The sequence below is a fragment of the Ictalurus furcatus genome, chromosome 17 (assembly GCF_023375685.1).
Source record: "Ictalurus furcatus strain D&B chromosome 17, Billie_1.0, whole genome shotgun sequence".
NCBI classification, from domain to species: domain Eukaryota; kingdom Metazoa; phylum Chordata; class Actinopteri; order Siluriformes; family Ictaluridae; genus Ictalurus; species Ictalurus furcatus.
Genome location: NC_071271.1, coordinates 19995839 through 20019420, shown reverse-complemented (window position 1 = coordinate 20019420; position 23582 = coordinate 19995839). Strand labels below are relative to the sequence as shown.

Below are 23582 nucleotides of genomic sequence, written 5' to 3'. Positions count from 1 at the left end.
AAGGTCTTATTGGGTGTGTTATGATGTGAACACCTGTTTTTGCAACCTAGAGGATGTCACAGGAATCTAGTAAGCTCTTTAGTAATTGTTTCATTAGGCATGGCAGGGGGACTGTTTGAAATGGTGCACACAAGGGTGTTCTCAGTACAAAAGTATCCTCTCCCCAAATCCCACTCTCCTAGCGCCTTTATTAAACTTTCCTTTCTTAGGAACACAATGATGTCCTTATTCATCCTAGATGCTGAATTAATTTTTCTTTTATGGCTTACAATATCCCCTAGCCATAAACACGACTTTGAGGAAATCATTTACATCCCTTTTTAATTGAGAAAGCCGATGTTCCCCCTTAGGGAGAAACACCAGGCCTCTCTCGCACAAACTGTAGTGTCCTACTGTGAAAATTACTCCAGACAAAACAAGTTAAAAATAATAACATGATAAACAGGAAGGCAAAAAAAAAGATAAGGAAAAGAAAAGCATTCAAGAAACAGGTATAAAAAACACTAAAAAAAAAAAACATAAGCACACCACTCTCACTTCCCAGCATGTGTGTGTGAGAGAGAGGAAAAGGAAATAAAGAGAAATGAAAGGAAAGGAAAGATAAAGGAAAAGAACTTGTAAGGAAAGGAAAGGAAAGAAAACAGAGTGAAGGAAATGAAAGAAAGAGACAGGAAAAGAATCAGAAAGGAAAGAAAATATAAAGGAAAAGAACTGGAAAGGAACAGAAAGGAACTGTAAAAGAAAACAGAGAGCAAGGGAAGTGAAAGAAAGAGAAAAAATAATCAGAAAGGAAAGGAAAGGAAAGGAGAGGAAAGGAAAGGAAAGGAGAGGTTCCTGTCAAACTCTTTTCAGTTCCGAAACAGAACCAGAAAAGAGTTTGACATGAATGGGAAGGAAAAAGGAAACAGAGAGTAAAGGAAAAGAAAGGAAAGAAAATTAATTGAAAAAGAAAACAAAGAGCAAGGAATTTAAAGAAAGAGAAAAGAAAGGAATCAGAAAGGGAAAAAAAAGAAATGAAAGGAATCAGAAAGGAAAGGAAAGGAATAGGAAGGAATCAGAAATGAAGGGAATCAGAAAGGGGAAAAGAAAGGGAAAGAATCAGAAAGGAAAAGAAAGGAAAGGAATCCGAAAGGAAAAGAAAGGAAAGGAATCAGAAAGGAAAAGAAAGGAATCAGAAAGGAAAGGAAAGGAAAGGAAAGGAAAGGAAAGGAAAGGAATCAGACAGGAATCAGAAAGGAAACAGAAAGGAATGGAAAGGAATCAGAAAGGAATGGAAAGGAATCAGAAAGGAAAGGAATCAGAAAGGAATGGAAAGGAATCAGACAGGAAACAGAAAGGAAAGGAAACAGAAAGGAAAGGAATGGACAAGAATCAGAAAGGAAAGGAAAGGAATCAGACAGGAAACAGAAAGGAAAGGAAACAGAAAGGAAAATAAAAGAAAGGAAAAGAATCAGAAAGGAAAGGAATCAGAAAGGAAAAGAATCAGAAAGGAAAGGAATCAGAAAGGAAAAGAATCAGAAAGGAAAATAAAAGAAAGGAAAAGAATCAGAAAGGAAAGGAATCAGAAAGGAAAAGAATCAGAAAGGAAAATAAAAGAAAGGAAAAGAATCAGAAAGGAAAAGAATGGTAGATCCTTAAAGCATTCATTTTATAATAAAGTTTTTTGTTTGCACAGCTGCATGCTTATTCCTGTTACACAGACTTAACCTTGAGTCTGTTAAGCTACAGTCATTGTGCTGAAATACTGAAATATCTCAAGATTCCACATTCATCCAGATAACGTATTACTTTTTTAATCTGTAGACCATTACTGACATCTTAAGTAAGTTTAGCTTCTTTCCAAGGTTGTTACGCTACAAGCAGCATGTTCTCTGTAAAGACTAAACACAAAAACAGTTCACAGATTTCAGTCTGTAGCTAGAATACTGTGAATGAAACTGAAACTACGTATTGTTTCACATTTTACAATTATAGAAACTAACAAAAACCAAACCTAACCTGAAAATCAATAACAAATAAAATAACAATGTGTATAGTGAGAAGTGAGGTGAGGTGAGAAAAGAATCGAGAGCAAAGCAGGGTTTAGGAGAAGAACAGGTGAGTAAGGTGAGAAGGAGGAGATAGGAGGAGAGGAAGAATATGAGAGAGGATGAATACATCAGCAGATTCCTCTGGCCCGGTTCACTTTATCACTTACGTCTACTGAGTTCAAGTTACTGACCTTGTGTGATAATTAATATTCTGTCTCTCTCTCTCTCTCTCTCTCTCTCTCTCCCTCCCCCCACAGAGATGAACAGACATCATTACTCTCTGTATGTGCACAACTGCAGACTGGTTTTCCTATTGAGGAGGGATTATACCCAGAGCTCCTCGTTCAGACCGGCCGAGTTTCACTGGAAACTGGAACAGGTGAGAGTGAGAGACGGATACAGAGAGGAGAGGGAGATAAAAGAGGAAGGAGTTTTGTTTTTTTTTGTTTTTGTTTTTTGTATGTGTGTCTACACAGTGGCCTTGTGAACCATTGTCATGAAGGAAATAGAAGATGAGAGGAAAGATGGAAGGGACATTGGATTGAAGGATGACACAGGTTAGAGGTCAGAGGTAGACAGCTGAGTCCTCGCAGAGAATGGCATGATGGGTCATTTAATATGACAGAGCTGCACTTTTGATTGGACAAGGACAAAAAGGACACAATATAACGAGAAACATGTCAGTAATGTCACTGTGTGTGTCTAAAAGTCCGTTTTATTGACATTGAATCAGAGCAGTAACAACATCCTTAAGTGATTAACCAATCAGAAGCGTGCTCATATGATCACATGATCACTACAGTAATTAGCATATTGTTAAGCTGCTTGCTAGTTCATTTATCCAGTTCTTTAATGGTAGTGACTTTAGGCAAGGTAAAAGTAATGCTAATTAAGTTCACTAGTTAGTCCTAAGCTTGTCTATACAGTCACATTAGATCGAATACAGAAAGTTTGGCAGTATGTTTTTACAGGACATCTGGTTGAGCAGTTGAATTAAGTTGTTCTGCAAATCGCTATTTGTTATTATATTATTTATTCTATGGCCCAGTTTGTTCCACGTAAAATTAAGTGGGAAACAAAAAACAAACACCCTGTCCAGGATGTACCCCGCCTTGTGCCCGATGCGCCCTGGGATAGGCTTCAGGTTCCCCGTGACCCTGAAGGAAGGATAAGCGGTATAGAAGATGGATGGATGGATGGATAAAAAACAAACAAAACCCCCTTCAGGTCTAGCCCATGGCTGCTTTTGGTTTAAATATGAATACAGAAATGAATATTTGGAGCATTAACGAAATACAAATACAGCTAAAGATAGTGGTATTGTGTTCCTCTAATTAATAGGTGTTTAACACCTAACTAATATATTAAATAATTTAACTCATTAAAATTCAAATGCAGTTTAATAAATTATGATAGCCTTAACCTAGCATCTTTATTTATCATTAAAGATTTTGTATTGTTGATATTTTGCAATTAAATGAAGCTATTTATGCATAAACCCGAGAATAAATCTACCTACGATGTTTCATACATTATTGAAGACTCTCTTAAAAGAGAATCACGATAAATCATGGACAAATCAATTATTTCTCTTGTCATTAATATAACATTGCATCAGCCAATATTATTGCTTTTTTTTCCGTTTATTTATTTATTTATTTATTTATTGCTCTTTAAAATCTTTCTTTTTTTTTTTTTTTTTTTTTAACCTTACTTTCACTCTTTCCCTGTCTCTCTGTTATGTTTGAGAAAGCTGCAGGGCTAAAAGTTTCATTAAGCCCTCAATCTTTCACTCGCCTCCCTAATCTTTAAAGCTAAATTACCTCTTTAGTATTGCCAACTCTTTCTCCCTCATATGTCTTTCTCTCTCTTTCCATCTTACTCTCCTCCCTTTGTCAGCCTGCACTAATCAATTTCCACAAAACCACCTTGCGCATACACACGTGCAGATGAAAGAGACGAGGATCTGTTCAAATGTCAGCGTCTGATCATGAGGGAAGGAAAATGATGGCAATTACTGTTGTAAATTAGCCGCTGTAATTTTGCTCTGTTGATGTATATTCCTTTCAGGCAGACCGATGTTAGTGTAACGCACGCACTGACATTTTAAATTGGCTACGTGGGCACTTAGTCCAGCAGGAGGGGAAGTGGAGGAGCAAAGGTGAGAAAGAGAGAGAGAGAGAGAGAGAGAGAGAGAGAGAGAGAGAGATGTGTGTGGTCCACATACCAATTAAAATTTTACTCCCAACATGCACCATATGCTAAGAACATGCAGTAGGTGCACAGCAAAACTGCAAACAATACATAGAGGGCAGAATACCGATATCCATTAATCATACAGATATAAAAAGGGCAATCAAATTATGTAAGCAGCTAAAAAATAGCACCTAAGCTCATATCATTAGAAAGCTCTGCAATAGCAGGAGCTGAGTAAGGGAAATAGTCGTGAGTCATTTTTTAAGCTCAACAACACTCACTACATCTCACAGTCTCACAATCACAAACAAAGCTGATTCCTTGACATTGACAAGCATACAGAATATAGCTTTATAATATATAGGAGGGGGTGCGGTGGCTTAGTAGTTAGCATGTTTGCCTTCACCTCCAGGGTTGGGGGTTTCGAGTACCGCCTCTGCCCTGTGTGTGGACTTTTGTAGGCTGATTGACATTTCCAGATTGTCCATAGTGTGTGAATGTGTGTGCGATTGTGCCCTGAAATGGGTTGACACCCCATTCTTGGTGTCCCCTGCCTTGTCCCCTAGGATAAGCTCCAGGCTCCCCGCTGAACCTGTGAAGGATAAACAGTATGGAACTTATTAGAACTCTGTGACTAACCAGTGTTGTTTTGGAGCAACAAATCACTCTACCTGGAAAAAACACAACTTACTGGGAAGTGTGTGTGTAACTGCCCTATGTTGGACTGCAATTCAATCTAGGGTGTATTCCCACCTCATGTTCAGCATTCCCAGGTCAGACTTTGAATCCACTGTGCTTGAACTGAATAAATTGTTACTGCATATGAATGAATGAATGTACTTGAATCCATCCATCCATCCGTCCATTTAAGATACCGCTTATCCTACACAGTATCACGGTGGAGCCAGGAGCCTATCCCAAGGGAAATTGGGGAATAACACGGTGGACACCCTGGAAGGGGTGCCAACCCATCGCGGGCCACATTCACACACACATTCACACACCACGGCCAATTTGGAAATGCCGATCAGCCTACAATGCATGTCTTTGGACTGGGAGAGGATACCGGAGTACCTGGAGGAAACCCTTGAAGCAAGTGGAGAACATGCCACACACACAGGGCAGAGGCAGGACTCGAACCCCCCAACCCTGGAGGTGCAAGGCAAACGTGCTAACCACGAAGTCATTGGTTTGTTACCTGATCATGTTCACCTGTTCTGTGTCTCAGCCTGAATTAGTTGGTGCATTTATACTCTGGTGTATACTTTTGTGTCTTATTGTCCTGTATATTTCTAGCTTTAAATCAACAGCCCTGTTCTGTATGTTGTATGTCCTGTTTTTGACTGTGATTATGGATCACTTTAGTTTATCACTGTGTTCTGACCCCTGCCATGGACATGACTATGAATAAAATTTGCCCCAAATAAAGCACACAATGCATCCAGCCTTGACTGATCACATGTTATAGATACAAATGTTATGCTTACATTTAATCAATGTACTCATTTTCTGGCCATCTTATAAAATGTCAATTTTAATTTCAACTTCAATTTTACGGAAACACGTCCTCATGTAAACTTAATTTGTACTCATTCAGTTACAATGTTTATAGATCAAAAATACATCTACCATGTTTTTTTGAGGTGGGAGGAAAACTGAGAACTCAGGATTGAACCGTGAGATAGCAATACTACCCACTGCTCTGACCATTTCTACTCAGATTTCTGCTGTGAGCAAGGCAATTTTAGCCCCAGAGGACTCAAAATTGAAAACTGTTTCCATTAAAGGTCTATGGTGCTTAATAGTGCTATATCATCTTTTATTGCTGAAGTACAGTTGCAATCAAAATGATTCAACCCTCATTGCAAAAGACATTTATTGTCAAAGTTTACAGACTTTCAGCTCTTTGCAATGAACACAATGCATGCTTCAAGTGGTTTCCCCAAATTCAAGTGAAAATGCAACTTATAATGACTTCTCCAGTCTCAAAAATATTCAACCCCATGAGCAGAATCCCTCACTACAATACAGAATATGCAAAATAGGTGTTGTCTCAAGCACACCTGATACAACTAATCAAGGGCTTGTTGTACCAGGTGTGCTTGAGCTGGAACATATGAAATACCTGAACTGGCTAGGGGTAGAAAACATATGAAAAACTTGGATGGGGCAGAAAAGGAAGCGATCAATGGCTGCAACCAGATTTCTGAGAAGGCAGGTTGTGAACAACCCTTCACTGACTGCAAAAGACCTGCAGCAAGACTTGGTGGCACAGGCACTGAGGTTTCAGTGAGCACAGTAAGGCGTGTACTAAACACAGAAGGTTTTCATGCCAGAACTCCACGACGTACACCACTACTGACCCAAAAGCACAAGAAAATTAGACTCAAAATCATATAAATAAGCCACAGAAGTTTTGGGATTCTGTTCGGTGGAGCGATGAAACAAAACTGGAATGTTTCTGCACGACGGATCAGCGGTATATCTGGAGAAAGAAGAATGAAGAAAGAACACTCTGTACACAGTCAAGCATGGTGGTGGCTCGGTGATGCTCTGGGGCTGCTTTGCATCCTCTGGCACTGGAAACCTGCAGTGTGTGGAAGGCAAGATGGATTAATTGAAGTATCAGGAAATCCTAGGAGAAAACATCATGCGGTCTGTTGATCCCAAGCATACCTCAAATTCCACCAAGGCTTGGTGCAGACGAATTCCTGAAAGATTCTACAGGGCCATCACAGTCACCTGACTTGAACCCCACAGAAAATCTCTGGTGGGATTTGAAGGTGGCGGTTGCAGCACACAAACCCAAGAATATTACTGAACTGGAGGCCATTGCTCATGAGGAACTGGGCAAGATTCCTCAGGAACGCTGCCAGAAGCTGGTGCCTGGCTATGCATCTCATTTGCATCTGGTCATAACAGCAAAAGGGTGCTCTACTAAGTACTAAAGATGCTTGCCTTGAAAGGGTTGAATAATTTTGAAACTGGAGAAATCATTATAAGTTGCATTTTCAGTTGAATTTGGGGAAACCACTAGAAGCATCCGTTGTGTTGAACTATTTCAATTGCCTTTGTTTGATTTGTTCATTGTAAAGAGCTGAAAGTCTGTACATTTTGACAATAAACCTGATTTGCAATGGGGGCTGAATAATTTTGATTGCAACTGTAACAATGAGATTTCAACTTAGGGAACAATTTGCAAAGATGAATAAAAATAGCATGATATTAATAATTAACAGAAAATTGAAATGAGCATGTCTTTAAAACTATTGGTCCAAATTAAAATGTATTTTGCTTGCAAGGTAGATTTTAGCTTAAAGTTCTGTTAGAGGGGAGTTAAAACAAGGAGCTAGTACAGCAAAACCTCAGAAGTCAGTGCTATTTTTATTTATTCATTTTTTGCTATTTGTTCTTTTGGTGAAGAACTAGGTCTTTAGTTTTCATTAGAAGACAGCCCATGACTCAGCTGTTCATTCCACAACCTGGATTCCAGGACAGACATGTTTTGATGCATGTCTTCCTTGTATCTTGAGGGATAGTGGGTCAAGTTGAGCTGTGAAATGAATGTGGTTCAAAGCGAGGTTCGATAAGTGCCTTCAGGTAGGTTGGAGTTATGTTTTTGTCTCTGAAATATGGACGTGATACTTAGCCAGGCAGAAGTGCAGTCTGGAGTGAAGCAGCAATAGCTTGTGCTGGGTTAGGATAGAAATGGTAACTTGAGTTACACTAACTAAGTAACCAGTGCACCTTTAACTGCAACACCCAGCACCCTGGATATAAGCTCTTCCCACACACACACAGCTTAGAGTAGCCTAATCCCCTTGTGACTCCACACCTGCACCAATTAATTAGCAATTTACCAACAGACACCCTAAAACAGTACTAAAGTCAACAATACTAAAAATCAACAGAGCCAAAGGGGATAGTAAACAAAAACAGGGGTCTCATTTATCAAAGTGTGCACAGAACTTTAAAAGTTCTACGTCTGTGTGTAAGAACCACCAGCATGCACAAGAACACTGACATTTATCACACATGCATAAGCATAGCTGTGCGGAATTGACATTGATAAATCCTATGCATGCCCTGCGATGGATTGGAACTTCATCCAGGGTGTACCCCGCCTTGTGCCCCATGCTCCCTGGGATAGGTTCCAGGTTCCCCACAACCCTGTAGGATAAGCGGTATAGAAAATGGATGGATGGATGGAAATCCTACACATTCTATACTGCTCTGCTTGTGCATGGCCACAATCATTTACATAAAGAACCACCCCCAAATTACCATATATGGTAAACAATGTCCCTTCAATAGTATAATGGCTTAGTGGCTAGCATGTTTGCCTCACACCTCCGTTGTTGAGGGTTCAAATCCTGCCTCTGCCCTGTGTGTGCGGCGCTTGCATGTTCTTCCTGTGCTTCGGGGGTTTCCTCTGGGTACTCTGGTTTCCTCCCCCAGTCCAAAGACATGCATTGTGGTTTGAGGAAGGCATTTCCAAATTGTCTGTAGTGTGTGAATGTTTGTGTGATTATGCACTGTGATTTGTTGGCACCCCGTCCAGGGTGTTCTCCGCCTGGGACTGGCTCCAGGCTCCCCCGCAACCCTGTGTAGGTAAAGCGGTATGGATGGATGGATGTGTACTGTTGCCTCAATAACATTTGGAAAACCAGCAATGGTATAAAAATCCATCATTACTGTTGTCTTTTCTGCTGCCGTATTTGGAAATGTAATGTATTGCGACGTGAGTGATATGAATGCGTGTAAGACGTGTCATTACTCTGCTCATATTAGGTTGGGAAATGTCAAGCCTGCCTCCGATTTCTCATTGAAATTCGTGTTAGCTTACAAACGTATTTCCTGATGTGCAACATTACAGTGTGTGAGCCAAAAACTTCAAGCAAGGCATTTAAATCACTCATTAGATGTGTGTTTTATATGATTTTGCTTTACATTTAATCTTTGTCGCCTGTCTGTACCTTGAGCACTACCGCGAGCAATTACTGTCCATTATGCTGACATGATTGACAATAAGTGGGATGGGAGTTCCTCAATATACACACATCTTCATGCACAAGAATAACCTGATACATCACATTCTATGTGTAGAAAACTGAGTAAGCAAGGCTGATAAATGAGACCTTGAAGACTTTTTTTTTTAAAACCCCTCAAAGCATTAATTGGAATCAACTGATGTTGTCTCATTACTAATTCATTGCTAGTTCCTCTGGAGCTCCTGCTGCCCAATTTACACCATCTTCCCACTTTCTTCTAGCCACCATTGGCTGTTGTGTGTAACAGTAATGCATTTACATTGTTGAGCATTGTTTTTACAGTTTTCAGAGTCTAAAATATTTAATGTTATTGTCATTCTTTAATTTCCGCACACTCTCAAACCCAAATGGATTTTGTGGTGCCAGTAAAGTACTTTGAATTGAATAGAATGGAATTGAATTATACTGAATTGAGAGAAAAGAGAGACTATATGATCAGGAGATTGGATTTTTCTTCCCACTGTGCCGAGAATTGAGCAGCTGAGAGAATTACTAAACCCTGCACACACACACACACACACACACTCACACACACTCGCACACACGCACACACACAGCTTTACAGTGTGTTGGTATATGATCATCCACATGACCTTCACCCAGATTCTCCACTCAGCCACATACATATTTCTCCATCTTTAGTCAGACCCGTGTATGCACACACACACACACACACAGATTATTAAACTGGGCCTTCTTTAAAATTCATACAGTGTCATTTTATTCCCTAAACTCAGCTGCGTTTCAAGGAACCAACACACACACACACACACACACATAGTCTATACACCCCAAATTTCCAATGCTAAATGTAATGATGTTGTGTTATTTGATGAAGAGAGACACCAGAGGAGCTCACAATAGTGCTAAGGGGCATTTTAGTCCTCAGAATAGCAATGAGGACATCAAACACTTCGAACACGAGGTTGCAAATCGATGGAGAGTCAGAACTGATAGGGTGCAAATGTGGAGGCTTTTTGTTCTGACTTCGAAAGATAGTCCACAGCAGGGTTCAGAGAACAGGCAAACACGGTCAGAAAAACAGGTCAAAAATGAAACCTTCATCAATTTCACTTTCACCCTAAATCTAGACCAAGGTGTGTTTAGCACTTAAAGTTTGCTTCTTCAGTTTTACACTAAATATCACCTACTATTGTATTAAACTTGTATGGTGAGACATGAGACATGCTATTTGTACAACACTAAATGTACTAGCCCTTACTGGCTAGCCTTCAATGTACCTCTATTGCTAAACTAAAGAGGTAAACTTCCAGCACCAAACTTATATAGACTTGTATAGCTGAATCCTTAATGCTGGTAATCCATCAAGGTCAAAATATAGCCTAAGTAGGTCAAAACCAGAAACTCTAGGAAGAAGAGCTGTGCGACAAGAAAAAAAAGGTACTATGAAATAGGGAAAAGGTAATACAGATCAGAAATACTCTAGACTACATACTGTACAGAAGCAAAACATGAGGGAATCGAAATGTACGTGACAGAAGATTTTTTTTTGTTGTTTTGTTATTTAAACATCAGTGACCCTGACCAAGCAGTTACTAAGAATGAATGAATTAACCTTGTAATTCATTCATTGTGTGCTTTCTTTGTCCTGAAAGCTTGCACCCACAAGCTTCTTATCTGATTACTCGCCACATGAAAGTGAAAAGGTGCATCCTGCGATATCACAGTCTGACACACATCTCTAGTATCTGGCAAGCTTTATTTAAAACACACACACAAAAAACAACAACAACAAAGCTTATCCATGTATCCCTTTAGAACATGTTACCTTTTCAATCCAAGTCATGTGTTTGTATTCAGTTACATTAAACTCTAGATTAAACTATGGGAACTGAGGACAAATCAGGACGTTAAATAGAACACTGAAAGCGAGTCAGGTTTCTGTGTGCAAATGTTTGAGGTTTACCAGGGGGAAGTAGAAAGCTACAGAAAACTAGTAATTAATGTTTTATTCATTCACACTATAGCCATTTGAAAATGCCAACAGTGATTATTTATTACAAACTGATACAGTTGTACACTTTATCCATTTCTATTTATATGTATATTTAATGTTGTGGAATATCTGCAACACAAGGTCCTGTTATCACTTACATTATAGCAGCTATAAACTCGTCGTTCCCCCACTGGCTTTTTTCTCTTCGTTGAATTTAAAAAGACAAAAAAAAAAAAAGTAGCTTCTGTTGTTACAGAGAAATCATCTTGCCCTCCTTGGAAAACAACATCACAGCGTTACCTCTGACTGTTACAAAGCACTAACACTGGAGAGTCCTTTCGCAAAATGAAATCAATAAACATCTCAGAGAAATTCATTCTTTAATTCATTTATGAAGCATCCGCCCTAGAAATCCCTGTGAATTAGCTAGAGAAGCAATCCGAATGAACACTTTAATATAAAACTTTGATTTGCAGCTGGACTACTGTCAGAGATGTTGTTCTCGAAAATTAATCAACACTTTCCGACCAATCAGAATTGAGAATTTGCTGTGGAATGAATACATTTTAAACAAAATATGATGTGTGTAAATGATACGGTATGCATTTTGGCTACTACCATTGCGATGGCTATTAAAATATACCAGTATTATTGACTTCTACAGTAAAAATGGACTGTAAACATTGTTTCTGTGGAAATGAATGGCCTGAACAAAAGATCGGTAGGATTTTCTAGACCTACTCTCTCTATCTCCTTTCTCTCTGTTACTCTAATCTATCACCTACAATAAGACGTATATAAGACGTGTAATGTGTTTCTTCAGTGCCCTTGACGACACACTCATTCACGGACTGTTACAAAACTGCTACTTTATTTTGCATATCCGATCTAGACAGGCAGCTTTGTTTTTCTTTGCTCTTTTTCTCCCGCTCTGTCATGCTGATAAATTGCTCTGCTTTTTTAAAAATGACTTCAGCTCCAAGTCTTTTAGCACCTCGATTGATTCAGCAGTCTACTCCTACTGAGCACATAGTGAGAACATATCACCTTCAGGCACACTCCCCTTAAATTGACCTGCGCGCTGGGTGTGTGTTCAGTTCTACTCAATCTGTGAGGACCCAGTAACCTTATGCTGATTGGAAAACGTAGCAATTCTGATTTTGCTGGGCAAAATATACATATACCATGCAGGATTGAGTTGAAAGAAAGAAAAGTAAAACTAGCAGAAATTAAAAAAATATCTATGTAGTCCACACTAATGAAGTCCCTACCAGCACAATATCAAGTATTTTAAAATAAAATTGTGTTAATAAAGAGCTGTCGGTAAATAAGCATATACACCTAACTAACAACTTACAATAACACTTAAAAATGTACCTATAATGAGTCATGAACATATTGTACAGTCAGGTTCATAAGTATTTGGACAGTGACACAATTTTCAGAATTTTGCCTCTGTATACCACCACAATGGATTTGAAATGAAGCAATCAAGACGTGACAGAGGTGTAGCCTTTCAGCTTTAATTCAAGGGGTTTAACAAAAATACTCCATTAACCGTTTAGGAATTGCAGCCATTTTCAGAGTCCTTCCATTTTCACAGGCTCAAAAGTAATTGGACAAATCAACTATCATAAATATTACGATTATTTTTTTATACTTGGATGCAACTCCTTTGAGTCAGTGACTGCCTGAAACCTGGAACCCATGGACATCACCACGTGCTGAGTTTCCTCCATTGAGATGCTTTGTTTTTACTGCGGCTGACTTCAGTTGCTGCTGCTTTGTGGGTCTTTCTGCCTTCAGTTTTATCTTCAGTAAGTGAAAAGCCTGCCCAGTTGGGTTGAGGTCATCGGACATTTAAGAACATTTAATTTAGTTGCCTTAAGAAGCTCTTCAGTTGCTTCCGCGGTATGTTCTGGGTCATTATCCATCTGTACTGTGAAGCACCGTCCTATCAGTTTTGCAGCACTTGACTGAATATGAGCAAAAGATATAACTCTATATGCTTCAGAATTCATCCTGCTACTTCTATCAGCAGTCACGGCATCAATCAACACAAGTGACCCAGTTCCATTGACAGCCATACATGCCCATGCCATAACGCTTCCTCCACATGATTGACAGATGAAGTGGTATGATCATGAGGTGATCATGAGTCCTTCCTTTCCTTTTTCCATAGTCTTCTCTTCCCATCATTCTGGTACAAGTTAAACTTGTTCCATAACTGGTCAGGATTTTTTTTTAGAGTATTTTATCAAGACTAATATGGCCTTTCTGTTCTTGAGTGTTACCGGTGGTTTGCATCTTGAGGTAAATTGTCTGTATTTACATTCATGACGGTATCTCTTGGTTATAGACTTTGAGAATGATACGCCTACCTCCTCAGAATGTTCTTGACTTGGCTAGAAGTTGTGAAGGGGTTTTTCTTCAATGAGGAATTTTGCAACCATCCACTTTAGTTGTCATTCATGGTTTTCCAGGCCCTTTGGTGTTGCTGAGCTCGCCAGTGCATTCCTTCTTTTTAAGAAAGTACCAAATTGTTGATTTGGCCACTCCTAAAGTTTCTGCTCTCTTTCTCTCTCTCTCTCTCTCTCTCTCTCTCTCTGATAGGTCTGTTTTTTTTATTCAGCCATATGGTGGCCTCCTTCACTTGCATCGACACCTCTTTGGGCTGCATATTGAGCGCTCCCACAAACAGCTACCAAATGCTAAATTAATGCTTGGAATCAACTCCAGACCTTTTATCTCCTTAATTGGTCATGCAATAACAAGGAAACAGGCCACACCTGGCCATGAAACTGCTTATCAGTCAATTGTCCAATTACTTTTGAGCCTGTGAAAATGGAGGGACTCTGTAAAAAATGGCTGTAATTCCTAAACAGTTAATGCAATATTTTTGTGAAACCCTTTGAATTGAACTTCACATCTTGATTTCTTCGTTTCAAATCCACTGTGGTGGTGTAGAGAGGCAAAATTACAAACACTGTCCAAATACTTATGGACCTGACTGTTTTTCTAGCAGCAGGGTCCATACAAAAAGCGTCAAAATCAGGTAAGATTGTGGTTTGTGCACACTCCACTGCTATTTCCCCTTTCCATAATTTAAAAAGTTACACTGATCACCAGATGATGGCACTAATTTAAATTTAATAAGCTGCATGCATGTCTGGTTTAATAAAACAGACTAAAATATGCTTTCTTGTCCTTATTTCATTGCCTATCTATAGCCACAGCAAGCGGCCTATTTATGTTTTCAAGTTATATAACTTTTGCCAGTGAAGCTCAGCAAGATCGGATTACCTTTAATAATAAACTATTTCTGTTTACTATATTCTAAGATTTGAGTCTACAAATGTGAAAAACATCATGTTGGCTTTTCAGTGTATTAATTTGGTAAAAACCACAGCTTGCATGTGAATACAATAATCTGCTAATTAGCCATTCAGCTCAGTCTCGTTTTATCACTGTTCAATAAAAAAAAGCTTATTATTACCATGAATATAAAATAATACATATTTTAACTAGTTTTGCTCACATTCAGGCACAAAGAGGCTGATGAAGCAGGAAATACATCACTTTAGTTTCTGTAAATAATATAACGATGATTGGTACTTTGGTAGGCTTGATTTTACCTTTAACAAATATAGTATAATAAATTATTAAATGAATTGGCGGGAAGGAAATGACAGAAAAATGAAGTTTGGAAATCTCTGGAAAAAAATGTCTGGTAAATTCACCATAGAAACTATGGATGACAGTAAGAGGCTAATTATGAACTTTGACATAGGCTTTAAGGTTGTGGTTGGGTCTAGGCACAGAAGTGAAGCATTCATAGTAAGGCATTCAATATAAAATAGTGGTGTGTGTGTGTGTGTGTGTGTGTGTGTGTGTGCGTGCGTTTTCCTGATACGTCAAATGCAAGCCACAAATAAAACTCCTATTCCTTCCTTACAGTATTATCATGCACAGATCTCTATGGGCTGTGCAGGATCCACACACTATGGTCATATTGATCATCGTACATCTCTTTTTATCCATACTGCTCTCCTGTTCATATCGGCCATGACAGAAAATCAATCCATGCATGGGGAGGCAGGGACAGATTGAAGATGAGATGAATGTCAAGTGACTGTTAAATGCTTGAATTATTAGAAAATAAAGTACATCTATTCAGGTTCATAACTATAAAATTGTCTGGCAGGAAGAGGTCAGTAATTTATGATTTATATAATTTCTTTTATTTCTGTCTATCTGTCTGCGTATTGATTGATTTCTTTTCCCACTGGAGAACCTTATTGATGTTTGTCTGCATTAATCAGCTTACAAATTCATGTTTAGCTTTAATAACATACATAATGGATACACCTGTGTAGTCCTCAGTATTCTTATGGGACAAATCCAAGTATTGTATTTTTTTTAATACATGTCTTGAACGTGTGTGGTTTTTAATTCTTTTTAGTAATGTATTAGTTGGGATCATTATTTCCCATCTTTCTCGAGCTGCCATTTTCCCAAAGCCTAACACTTACCACTGCTATGCTGATGACACACACTACTTCTCTTTTCCTCCATCCACCTCAAAGGCTGAGAGAAGATATCAAACTACCTTTTCTGAGATCTCTTCTGCCTTGTTGAAGACTTGTCATCTGAAACTCAACTTCAACAAAAAAATGATCTATGCTGGACCTGTCAATCACTATCAACACAATCAGACTCTAACCTTCACACACAACCGAGAATTTTAGTGTGATTCCTCTGATCACATTACATCAACCTCTCAATCCCATGTATTTCTTCTTGACAACATCAGAAGAAAACAGTCTTTCCTTACTACAGAAACCTTTCTCCTGGTTCATAACTTCCTGAAGTTCTTTTATGTGACTCCCCTACTGAGATCACTCCATGCTCACTGTTCATGCCAAAATCAAATTCGAAACTTTTGTCCTGTCTTTTTATTTCTCAAAAACTTTGCACCAGTCTATCCATATACTTTGGCTTAGAACTATACACCCACATGTCAACGCAGGTTCAGGGTGACTGACATGTCCTTCTCTGAGATCATAGCTATCAAAAGTCTTTTGTTACTTTAGGGTTCAGGCTTCTCAGTTGAGGAATACAAGGGACCAAAGAGACTAAAACTGGCTCAAGTGCTAATACGTAAATGCTTAACTTAAGTGCATGCAAGTACAAACAGTAAGGTTATGCTATTCTAAGTATTGTATGAAATACCAGGAAAGTTTTCAGGGATGTGACTGTAATTGTGCCAAGTTTCAGACAATGTGGTGGCTATGAGTGGACCAAAATAGGGAAATATATATATATATATATATATATATATATATATATATATATATATATATATATATATATATATGTTTTTAGTAGTACAGTTTATAACAAGATGTCTTATAGATGCAATTTATACCATTTATTAGTCAGAATTCTAATGGGTCAAAATTAACCCATCACAAGTCCAGTTCTTCCTTAGGAGCAATCTCTAAACAGTTGAAGGTACCACAAGCATCTTTATTTAAAAAAAAAATAAAAAATGTATGCAAGCATATTGGGACCACAAAGACACTACATTGTTCAGGAAACAGTCACAAACTAATTCCAATGGGATGATTGAACTTGGGTTTGAAATGTTCTACCGAGCCCTACGACACCAACAAAGGAACTGGTGAAGGAGTTGGACTCATCAGGTAGCAAACTATGTACATCCACCATTAGGAGACTCGTATATCACCTTGCCTGAAAGGCTGTTGTGCAACAAAGAAGCCCCTATTATAAGACAGGTATTTAAAAAAAAGCCAGACTGAAGTTTACAGGTGATGATCAGCCTTTTGGAGGAGTGTTCTCTGGTCAACTAAAACAAAAAGTGCCCTGTTTGACCATAATGTTCAGCACTATGTATGGATGAAAAAGAGCGAGCCATTTAAGACAGAGAACACCATCCCAAATGTGAAGCATGGGGGTGGGAGCATCATCAAGGTGCACTTCAGAAAATAGATGGCATCACGAGGAAGAAAGATTATCTAGGGGGGAAAAAACTCAAGATATGGACATGCTGGCAATAAAAAACAAACAAACAAAAACAATTTTTTTCTTGCAATTGTTCATAAGTTCTCTACAGAAATTCTAATGCTAACTAATTAAAATATCATACTCAATAATAGTTTCAAAGCCTTTAACATCAGGTAACAGTGCATCCTGCATTTTAGAATGCCTTTTGGGCCATATAATTACCACCTATCAATGGCTCAAGCCACTGCGCATGACTTTCAGGGTAGTTTTAATTTATTTAAATAGCATTCTCTTTTTTATTTTCTCAGGATTTCAATAGCAACCTAAAAAAGTTTCAAGAGAACTCCAGAGGTTAGAGTTTTTCTCCAGTCAGAAATCTGCCTTCTGAGTCAACAGTGACCTTTAAGTAGCAGAAGATCCCAAGTACTGTCAAGTAACTGAGGTCATTTTTAGGGTTCTGCCAAACTGCTGTTCCTTTCATGGTGTACAGTAGTAAACACCTCTATCAGATGTAAAAACCTTACTAAATAAAGAGAGCTTTTAACCCAGCGTCTGGATGCCAGACGGAGGAATGGGAAAAAGTATGAGAGGGTGTAGGTGTTTTAGTGATGAAAAGTGTGGCTGTGAGAGACAAAAAAAAGTGAGGGAAAGATAAATTAACTGATGTCTTGTAGGAATGGGGCAGAGATGTGACAAAGATTACAGAGATAAGGTGTAGCCATTTTGTCTTGCGGTACTTTTCCTCCTGTTATCTCTCTCTTTGTGTGTATGTATGTGCGAGTGTGTACTGGACTGAGAGGTTTACAATCAGTTCCGCTAGACTTAATGACCTATTCCATCTGCAGTACAGCCCACACAAAAACACACACACACACACACATTTGTATGTAACACAGCAGGTAGTACTGGTCTGCAAGCATACAGTACAGGATGGCAGCAGTACAAGCACACCTCAAAGATATAAGTAGGATTACAACACCCCTCCCCACCCACCACCAAAGACACACAGATATACACATTGTGTTCTCATGTAAAGTTTCACTTGCCTTGACACCAGTAACTGCCAGCTAGGTGATTTTGTACAATTATAAGAGCAATTACTGACTCAGTGTTGTTAAATTAGTGTCAAATCTAGATCCCAGTGACACTGACAGACATTGAGCAGACTTTAGTCTGATTTGGCTCTCCAACTCACATCACTGCTGTTGGTTTTATGAGTTGAAAGAGCAGGTTCACTTGACCCCATCAGTGTGAAAAGTCTGTCTGAGTTGCACTTGCATGAGCCGACATTCCCAAAAATTACTCACTGATCATCAATATTCCCAATGACCAATCACTGATCATCATTATTCCCAATGACCAATCACTGATCATCATTATTCCCAATGACCAATCACTAATCACCATTTTTTCCCAATGACAAATCACTAATCACCATTTTTCCCAATGACCAATCACTAATCACCATTTTTCCCAATGACCAATTACTGATCATCATTATTCCCAATGACCAATCACTAATCACCATTTTTCCCAATGACAAATCACTAAGCACCATTTTTCCCAATGACAAATCACTAATCACCATTTTCCCCAATGACCAATCACTAATCACCATTTTTCCCAATGACAAATCACTGATCATCATTATTCCCAACAACTATCCACTGATCACCATTGTTCTCAGCAACCAGTCACTGAACACCATCATTCCCAATGCACTTCCCAATGCACCATTCATGCACTTCTTTGGTCTTTATTCAAGTTCTCTTATTGAAGATATTTACATGTAATAAGAGCAAGCTATTCAGTCTGTAAACAAGATATTCCTTCCTTATATCCCAATTGTGCATTACCACTGCTTTTTTTCAAATACCCTTCATTGCGGAACCAAAAGTCCAGAGGGCGGATTCAGACCTAATCCAACTCCTCCTACCTGGGCAGAAAAGAAATAAAAAGTCCTGGGGGTGGACAAAACTTAGCGTGTTTCAGGCTGGATAAGTTAGTTGCTGTGTTGTGGAGCATCTCGATGGTTAGGGGTTAGGGCTTATGGTTACAGGACTTAGGAGTTATAGTTTATATATCTATACATTTTTAGTGGACCTTTCTCAGCAAGGCGGTTACAAGTGTATCAGTGTTGCAAGTGTATCATGTTAACACAGTGTACACTTCCTGGCCACTTTATTAGACATAGAGAGCTTGTTGGGTGCCTTCCAGCATTTAACACATTTGTACCATCATCACACACATTGCCTTGTCAGTGTTTTGCTGGGAATGGTCTACCACCCACACACTTAATGCTTGTCTTTTGATGGATATGGTAAAATGGAACACATAGATTGTGGTGAATAGCAACAGATGGGCTGCAAAGTGCACTTGACAAACTGGCAAAGACAGCACACAAACACACACACACACACACACACACACACACACACACACACACATATATATATATATATATATATATATATATACTAAGACATGAATGTAGCACAATTACGCTGTTAAACATGAGTGACTTTCCATTCCTCGTTCTCTTTTTCCAGTGAAAGGTTTACATGATTATATTATAAACTAAATTGCTTCAGTACCTGCAATCTCATTTCCATTTTTATCAAAATTGATGTCGTTCCATGCTAACTGTTTCTGTCACTATCATGGCTTAAAGCTGCCTCTTTCACAATAAATCAATCCAAACTGTAACTTTCAACTGTATATGTAGGACACATGTTAAAGATGTTGCCAAATCTGGCAACCCAGGCTTCCATGCAAATGGGTCAGTTTGGTAGCACGGATCCAGTCTAGAAGCCTGTTGTTCTTCAGCACTTTTTTCCTCTTTTTTTTTTTCTTTCCCTCAGAGTCACCTTGTCCCCACATCTCATCAATCTTTCTAGGAAGTGCTCCACAAACTCCACCCACTACACTCATGTCTCTTGTTCTTTTTTCCACACCCCGGTTCCCCTTCCCTCAGATTCTCCTGATTTAGTGAACCAAAAGCATTTGGGCCATTTTCATTTTCTTTTTCACCCATTCACATTTTACTTATCTTTCTCTGCTGTCTCTTCAACCCTCTCTCCCTCTCTTTTTCTGGCTGGTTTGAGATCTGTGCTTTGTACAAAAATTGCATTTGTTCATGTTTCTGAAAAAAATGTAGAAAGAAGAAAGGGAGGGATACAAAAAAGGAGAAGAGCTCTCAATGGAAATGTCACTTTGATGTTGTTCCCACTTGTGCTCACTATACAGAGATTCAAGTACTGCGCACTCCTCTCTCTCTCTCTCTCTCTCTCTCTCTCTCTCTCTCTCTCTCTCTCTCTCTCTCTCCCTCTCTGTTTATTTCATGCCATGGTTTTGCCTGTCCCTTCATTAATCCCCTCAGGGTTTTGTTTGCCCAGTGTTCATTTTCCATTTAAAGAATAATTCCTCTCTCTGCTAACGCTGTTGTTTGAAAATGAGCTGATTCGGACATACAAAGCTGCTTGGCATCTTATTTTTCCTGGAAAGCGAGACGCTCTATTATGTCTTGAGGACTCAGCAGTAATGAGACTACTTTTATATTGCGGCACAACAAGTAAATCAGTAGGCAGTTTGATGTTGATGCACACGTCATGGAAGACAGATTTCTCTATCTGTCAGCATCGAATTTTGCACTTTCAATAAACTCAGCAAGCTCGAATTATTTTTCTGGTTGATTATTTTGGCTTGGGTAAGCTTAAGCGTAGCTGGGTTTTAAAGTGAAGATATACACTCACTGAGCACTTTATTAGGAACACCTGTACACCTACTCATTCATGCAATTATCTAATCAGCCAATCGTGTGGCAGCAGTGAAATTCATAAAATCATGCAGATGCAGGCCAGCAGCTTCGGGTAATATTCACATCAATCATCAGAACGGGGAAAGAATGTGATCTCAGTGATTTTGACCGTGGCGTGATTGTTGGTGCCAGACCGGCTGGTTTGAGTATTTCTATAACTGCTGATCTCCTGGGATTTTCATGCACAACAGTCTCTAGAGTTTATTCAGAATGGTGCAATAAAGAAAATGAGATCCAGTGAGCTGCAGTTCTGCAGAGGGAAACGCCTTGTTGATGAGAGAGGTTAACGGAGAACGGCCAGACTGGCTCGAGCTCACAGAAAGGATACAGTAACTCCGATAACCACTCTGTAAAATTGTGGTGAGCGGAAAAGCATATTAGCATGCACAACATGATGAAGAAGACCACATCGGGTTCCAAGTCTGTCAGCCAAGAACAGAAAGCTGAGGCTGCAGTGGGCACAAGCTTGCCGAAACTGGACAGCTGAAAACAAAAACATAGCCTGGTCTAATGAATCTCAATTTCTGCTGAGGCACACAGATGGTTGGGTCAGAATTTGGTGCCAAAAGCATGGACCAAACCATGCTGGTGGAGGTGCTGTAATGGTGTGAGGAATGTTTTTTTTTGTACACTTTGGGGCTGTTAATACAAAATCAATCATTGCTTGAATGCCACAACCTATTTGAGTATTGTTGTTGACCATGTGCATCCCTTCATGGCCAGTATTTACCCATCTTCTAATGGCTACTTCCAGCATGATGATGCATCATGTCACAAAGCAAAATCGTTGTTAGGATTTGATACTAGAGAATCTCCGGGGTACTGTCTCTTAAGTAGAGGGAAAGTAAAAATACACAAGAAAGGTGGCGCCCTTGCCTCACTGCACACTTCCTGCACCAAGCTTGGGAGAGTTTGCCAAACGATACACAGAAATGCAAAGTTTAAATGGCAAGATCTCTCATTTATTCCAAGAAAGGCAGAGTATATATCATGCTTGACACACAACAGAGACAATGGTTTAATTATTGATTGTCTAGGTGGAAGGGCATATTTGCATGAAACAGGAAGGTACAGTGAGGGAAAAAAGTATTTGATCCCCTGCTGATTTTGTACGTTTGCCCACTGACAAAGAAATGATCAGTCTATAATTTTAATGGTAGTTGTATTTGAACAGTGAGAGACAGAATAACAACAAAAAAATCCAGAAAAACGCATGTCAAAAATTTTATAAATTAATTTGCATTTTAATGAGGGAAAAAAGTATTTGACCCCCTCTCAATCAGAAAGATTTCTGGCTCCCAGGTGTCTTTTATACAGGTAACGAGCTGAGATTAGGAGCACACTCTTAAAAGGAGTGCTCCTAATATCAGTTTGAGACCTGTATAAAAGACACCTGTCCACAGAAGCAATCAATCAGTCATATTCCAAACTCTCCACCATGGCCAAGACCAAAGAGCTCTCCAAGGATGTCAGGGACAAGACTGTAGACCTACACAAGTCTGGAATGGGCTACAAGACCATTGCCAAGCATACTGGTGAGAAGGGGACAACAGTTGGTGCGATTATTCGCAAATGGAAGAAGCACAAAAGAACTGTCAATCTCCCTCGGCCTGGGGCTCCATGCAAGATCTCACCTCGTGGAGTTGCATTGATCATGAGAACAGTGAGGAATCAGCCCAGAACTACACGGGAGGATCTTGTCAATGATCTCAAGGCAGCTGGGACCATAGTCACCAAGAAAACAATTGGTAACACACTACGCCGTGAAGGACTGAAATCCTGCAGCGCGCGCAAGGTCCGCTGCTCAAGAAAACACATATACATCCCCGTCTGAAGTTTGCCAATGAACATCTGAATGATTCTGAGGACAACTGGGTGAAAGCGTTGAGGTCAGATGAGACCAAAATGGAGCTCTTTGGCATCAACTCAACTCGCCGTGTTTGGAGGAGGAGGAATGCTGCCTATGACCCCTGGAACACCATCCCCACCGTCAAACATGGAGGTGGAAACATTATGCTTTGGGGTTTTTTTTCTGCTAAGGGGACAGGACAACTTCACCGCATCAAAGGGACGATGGACGGGGCCATGTACCGTCAAATCTTGGGTGAAAACCTCCTTCCCTCAGCCAGGGCATTGAAAATGGGTCGTGGATGGATATTCCAGCATGACAATGACCCAAAACACATGGCCAAGGCAACAAAGGAGTGGCTCGGGAAGAAGCACATTAAGGTCCTGGAGTGACCTAGGCAGTCTCCAGACCTTAATCCCATAGAAAATCTGTGGAGAGAGCTGAAGGTTCGAGTTGCCAAACGTCAGCCTCGAAACCTTAATGATTTGGAGAAGATCTGCAAAGACGAGTGGGACAAAATCCCTCCTGAGATGTGTGCAAACCTGGTGGCCAACTACAAGAAACGTCTGACCTCTGTGATTGCCAACAAGGATTTTTAAACCAAGTACTAAGTCATGTTTTGCAGAGGGGTCAAATACTTATTTCCCTCATTAAA

At 39.4% G+C, this 23582-nt stretch overlaps 1 protein-coding gene across 1 annotated transcript in view; it reads left to right on the top strand.

Moving 5' to 3' along the window:
• LOC128621754 (calsyntenin-2-like) overlaps positions 1 to 23582 on the top strand; it is a 66965-nt gene that overhangs the window by 7926 nt on the left and 35457 nt on the right. The window contains exon 2 of the mRNA XM_053647716.1: positions 2288 to 2409. Coding sequence (XP_053503691.1) covers positions 2288 to 2409 — 122 coding nt within the window. The remainder of the gene's footprint in view (positions 1 to 2287; positions 2410 to 23582) is intronic.